Genomic DNA, 6,000 nt, shown 5'->3' with positions numbered 1-6,000 from the left:
TGCGCAGATACTCTGCTTTTTCTGGAAGTTTTCCGCCGGGTAATTCATGAAATTTGTAACTTCATCTCATATCTCGAAAATTCCCAGACTTCCTGCTTCCCTGCCCTGCCAAAATCTTCAGTTCTTAAGCATTTGATCTGTACCTGGGACGCCAAAAGGACTTTGCTCCCACTTTGAAGCTCCTTTAGCTCCAGAGGGGCCTGTAGTTTGGTCAGCGTCTGCCTGCCAAACTATACGTGGTCACATGAATGTTCTTCAGGACTCCAAAAACAAACTTCTTCCCGATACAATAACGCAAGCGCCTCAGTGTTCAATGGCCATAACCCAACCTCTGAGCTATGGGCAATTTGTATGAAAACCAAGCTATTATCATCTTCGTTTCAGTATCAGTCACCACCTTCTCACACTTGGCTTCCATCCTGATTTTGAAGATGGAGTTTTCTTTCCTTTATGTGAAGCAGATTTAATCGAATGCTCTTCTAAGTTTGCATTAGAAGCCGATATATATAAAAAGTATCGTGGGCTTCCCATCGCTGGGCTGTCTGCTGAGCTTGGTGTCTTCACCATTTCAGATTTTCTTGATTTCCCCCATCTTTTTATGGCGGATCAAATCATCTTGGGATTGTTTCGGCTCACGCCATACCAAAGTTAAAGATTTAGAGAAGAAACTCTTTTGTATTAATACAAAAAGAAAAAATATAAAATTAAAAAGTAACCATTAGCGAAACAGATGAGAAGCGATGATGCCCCCAAGTCTTAGAAATTGCGTTGAGGTGGCCCCCATGCGGCTCAGTCGAGGTTTGTCAGTTAAATGCCCGTCTCGGAACGCCACCTATAGACCAACATGAACAAATGAGATACCTCGCCAACGTGTATAATAAGAAGTAGGACGGAATGCAAAGTTCTGTTCCTGTTTTCTAGTTACACTGAATAATAATTGTTTAACAAACGTGGAATTTGAGATTCGTCCAACAAAAGATACACGGTAAACAAGCTGATTGTGTTCAGACGTGGCTGTCGATGCGTAGCATTCTTGCTTACTATAAATACAAAATCAGAAGTACGCAGCATTAAAATAAACAGACAGCCTGAGACAGATGGATACTTCTTCCTTAAATAATTATGATCTGTTAACCCCTAAACGGGGCAACGATATCAGACAGCTGGCCTGATCCCAATAATGAAAAAGTTCTTGCCAACAATTAATGGGTGGCATGTCCCATGTGTCTACTATTTAATACATGGGACAATGGGCAGGCATGTCCACATTAACACACGGTTTACCAGGACGCACTAGGATCACTGACATGGTCAGGGTTGAGCCTTTCTCTGGTTCCCAGTGGAGGCCAAACACAAACCCCATTCCTGTGGAAAATCAGGTACTTTGGACGCCCTCTCTCTGTACGTTATCTGGGTATGCCTATGTTTGCTGCTCACACGAGCGTCGGCAGTATTCACACCCATTTGGGCACAGTGTGTGAGCTGAACAGGGAGGAGGCCAAGGGCTGTCGTTATAAATGGGATATTAAAAAAGGACACTATCTGCTCTAATCTGTTAGGACGGCCTCTTTTTTAAAACGTAGTACAGGCAGAGAACCCCCGACACGAGAAGAGTTCTGCCAATCGAGTGAGACCTCAGTATCGTGTTAGTTTGCGGAGTCTTCTCAAAGGGAGAGTTAAGAATGTTTTTTGAAAATAAAGGTTTTCCGTTTTACACAAAAGGACGATGGCGCTTGTTGTAAAAAAATCATCAAACAGAGGAGCCAGGCGTGTTTAGACGGGCTCAGCGTCTAAGCAACAGTCTCGCTTACCAGATAAAAATACTGGCCGGCTTCCGAAGGAGTAGTGGAAAAGTACTGTGAAATCTCCAAGGAGGGACATTGGGGAAATGACAATGGCTGTATATTCCTTGTTTTTCCCCCAAGGTTCAAGACCTGCACGGCTTTTGGAAGCATTTATCTTTCTAAAAATAATCTCTTTTGGTGTTCTCAAATCTGCTTTACGGACTCAGCTGCCGCGGCATCGGTGTAGAACGGCAACAACGCAGCTGTATACTTTGAATAAATCCACATAAATTGCTTGTTATAGAACTATGTGCAGTAGACTTGTTTCCGAGTCATAATGGGGTAATAAAGGAAGACCGAGTCGGGGGTAATCGAGACAGAAGTATGGTTTATAAAATCATAGGCGCCGACGGAAAGTGACCCGCAGGCCTAGATTAAAACTGTATAGTTTTCCTGTAAAGTAGATATTCCAAAAGTCAAGCAGAACTAGTAAACCTGGTAACACAAATGCAAGAATGGGCAAGCCCGTGGTTTTGCAAACAATACAGATTGTACTATGCAATAATAAACCATCAACCAGGGATGTGTCACCATGACAGCAAAAAGATAAATGTATCCAGATACCGCATCAGATATATTTTCCTGGTGTAAACGTGAAGTAAAAAAATCCAGTTACAATTCCTTCCTCGTAGATCATGAGGTTGTTTCTTAAGTGATTTAAAGCTCTTCCTCGGGAGCGTGTGTGCGTATAGCAGTATCTGAATTTCACAGCTTCCGTGTAATGCAAACAGGAAGTGTTACGGGTGTTCCTGTATGTGCACAATTTCCCTGCCTTTAAAGTGCAGATGTGCACAAGGTCAGCCATTCAAGAGGGTTTCATGTACGTTGCTTTGTTAGGAGAATGCTTTCCGTACCGTAGCTCAGGGCTGTCCAATTACAGCACATCAGTCGGGAGTTCAACTCCTGTTGTTGTGTTTGTTGGCTGCAAACTGTTGCAATATTAGAGTTGTGTCTTTGTATCAGGGATAAAGCTTATTGCAAACAGGCACACACTTATAATATCGCGATGTAGAGTCTGTGGTTTGTGTGGACCTCTGGACCTCCACTTGTTCTTTGTTGGATAAAGTAATTGATGTTATTTGACCTCAATAAGGAAAAGCTGTTCCCGACCTTAGAATGGAGATCAGAGACTTGATTTCCCCAGACCAGCAGACTCTGTTTTGATTTGTGTACACGTGCGTGTTCCATTTTAGAATATACACCTCAATTTTAACATATTCTTATTTCACTAATGCAGAGAGACAATAACCAACCAAGATGGCAAACAAGGGACCTTCATATGGGTTGAGCAGAGAAGTGCAGATGAAGATCGACCAGAAGTACGATCCAGAACTTGAGAACATCCTCGTCAAATGGATCATCGCACAGTGTGGGCCCCAAAGCGGTGAACCCGAAGCTCCAGGCAAAGCAGCCTTCAGCAGCTGGCTCAAAGACGGCACTGTGAGTACTTCGCTGGTTAATTGCCAAGGAACACGGCAAGAACCCTTAGGCTCAAGTGGTCAAAAGGTTCTTAGCCTTGTGAAATAACCCCTCCTATTCTATAGAAAACATCATTACCTTTTCTTTAGATTTTAATGAATTGGCCCAGTAGAGAGATCTAAAAATCTCAACAAACAAGGCTTGCACTAATTTTAACTTTAATGCTGAGGTTCACAGGTGGTCATCGGATTAGGAGAAGAGTAGGGCATACTTGGCCAGTAAAGAAAATCCTTAAAATGTAAATGCTCCTCAACATGACTAAAAAATGTTGCTATCAAAATCGATGACTCCACTCACAATTAAAACAAACGAGAAGCCAGTCTTACTTTATTTAAAAAAAAGAAGGGTCTGAAATAAAAAGAAAATATGAGAATTTGTTTAAAAGATTAATCACAGCCATTAACTGGAATACATATAACGGGACATGACGGCTGCAAACAATTGTAAATATTTTGGGGCCGTCTTCCTCATAATGGAAAGTTTTAGTCTAAGAGTCAAATTATATTACAAGATGATACTTAGAGTTTTCATGATTCCAGTGTCTGCAGTATCTTCACAGATCTTCCGTTGTCCTTTTAGGTCCTTTCTACTCTCATCAACTCTCTCGCCCCCAACTCCGTGGCAAAGGTGCAAAAGTCGGGAATGGCATTCAAACAGATGGAGCAAATCTCTCAGTTCCTGAAGGCATGCGAGCGATATGGTGTTCCAGCTACTGACCTCTTCCAAACAGTTGACTTGTGGGAAGGTACAGAGGGGGGAAAAAAAGCCATAAGAAAACTAGAACCCGACCCACCAGGAGAATCACTTGTTCTAATATATACGTTTAATGTGTTTCCGCAGCTAAGGATTTGGCTAGCGTCCAGAGGACACTGATGAATTTAGGGAGTCTCGCTGTTACCAAACAAGATGGGTTTTTTCAAGGAGACCCCCTCTGGTTCCCCAAGTAAGTATCATTTAAATATGTCAGCGTAACAAAGACATTTTGTGCGGGCTTCCCATATACAAGGTGGGGATAGCCACGTATTAACATGCCTCCTTTTTAGTTAAAGCGGCTTCCAAGGGTGCAAACCTTTTAAGCAAATGAAGTTCTCACAACCAACTACTAATATTGCATGAAGGGAATGAAAACATGAGAATTATAATCTAGCATGGTACTATCTACTTTGCTATCGTAGAGGGTCTATTTAGAAGACACTACATACGTTCACCCCTAATGAGATGGCCTTTTAACTTCAGAGAGAACATCAAGGTTTTTAAACACATACGATGTTCACTAAACACTTGAAAGTATCTTAGGACGGACATTGAACAGGTAGCGACAACCGAGTAAACCAAAAGTTTGTTATTTATTATGTGTACATATATATCGGCTCTCCTTTTGGGTTGCCAGATATTATAGCACATATAGCCTTCAATAAAGGCTAATACCCCAACATACAAACTTGCTGTAAACGAATACTCAGAATGTAGCCCACTATCGATCTGAAACTATAATAATAATAATATATATACACACACACACACACACACATATATACACTATAATACATACAGAATTATGCCTTGGAGGCCCCGACCCCTTGTTGAAGTACCATACCCATTACTCAACTCACCCTAACCTGGATCTGCTCCAACATTTCTTTGGACACGTAACATAACGTTTATTTTGCTTATGCCTTTCCTTTGATGTTTGCAGGAAGTCTCAAGAGAACAAGCGTGATTTCTCCCGGGACAAGTTAAAAGAAGGACAGAGTGTGATTGGCCTTCAAATGGGAACCAATAAAGGAGCATCACAGTCTGGAATGACAGGCTACGGCATGCCGAGACAAATTCTCTGACCGCACAACAGCAACGAGCCCCAGGCGAAACGCGTGACAAATTACTCAATCGTCTCCTCCTTCCTTCTGTTTTATCCCCCAGATTTCTTCTTTCTTCCGTGCCTATGAGCAACACCTTAATGGACGCTTTGCAATTCTAAATGCAGCCTTTAGGCTCCACACCACTTTGCTAAATTAGTAGAAACCAATGTCCCAATCCGATAGAAACTAAAACGTCAAGTCATTCAAGCCATCAAGGGAAAATCAATATTTCACATAAAAAAAAACAAATACACATTTTGTTTGAAGCACATGTGAGATGGAAAGCCAGACCACCTGTGTAAAGTATTTTAATGTTCAATTGGTGGTTGTGTTTTCAATACGCCAAGCGTCTTACAGCACTATTTACCATCTTAAATATGGTTAGATTTTATTGCTTATCCGAGGAACCTACACACAGACATCTTTGTGTTTCTTTACCATTGTCTTCATGTAACCCTTCTGTTTTACAGAACCCTTTTAGATCCCTCAACATTCCAAGGCTGTCTTGTCTAACTTTTTTTTTCTCTCAAAATGTTTGACCAAATTTCAAGGGCTTTTATACCAAAGTCTGATGGACTGATAGTTTGGTTTTTCCTGTGGCTGGTGAAAAATCCCGTGGTGTGTCATATCGACACGAACAAAATCACTCAAAGGGAAATGAATGTTATAGATACTCCTTCTGTGGCAATCCTTGTGGCTGAAGTGGAACCTGCCTACTCCGTGGCTCTGCTGTCTGCTCTTGTGATAAAATGCTGAATACATTTCCAAATAAAGACCAAAATAGGTTTATACTTCTGAGTGGGCTCGTTCTGTATGTT

The 6,000-nt window shown here is 41.5% G+C and overlaps 1 protein-coding gene across 1 annotated transcript; it reads left to right on the top strand.

The window, feature by feature from the left end:
• The first annotated feature begins 3,101 nt into the window (after positions 1–3,101).
• Positions 3,102–5,161, top strand: LOC149275182 (transgelin-2-like). The gene is made up of 4 exons (XM_089504922.1): positions 3,102–3,284; positions 3,903–4,068; positions 4,164–4,266; positions 5,020–5,161. Exons 1-4 carry the CDS (start codon positions 3,102–3,104, stop codon positions 5,159–5,161), a joined length of 594 nt encoding a protein of 197 aa, XP_089361048.1.
• The last annotated feature ends 839 nt before the right edge of the window (positions 5,162–6,000 follow it).

Source organism: Sceloporus occidentalis, unplaced genomic scaffold (assembly GCF_023333645.1).
Source record: "Sceloporus occidentalis isolate IW3139 unplaced genomic scaffold, rSceOcc1.0.p SCAF_296, whole genome shotgun sequence".
NCBI lineage: Eukaryota > Metazoa > Chordata > Lepidosauria > Squamata > Phrynosomatidae > Sceloporus > Sceloporus occidentalis.
This window is presented reverse-complemented; position numbering and strand designations above follow the sequence as displayed.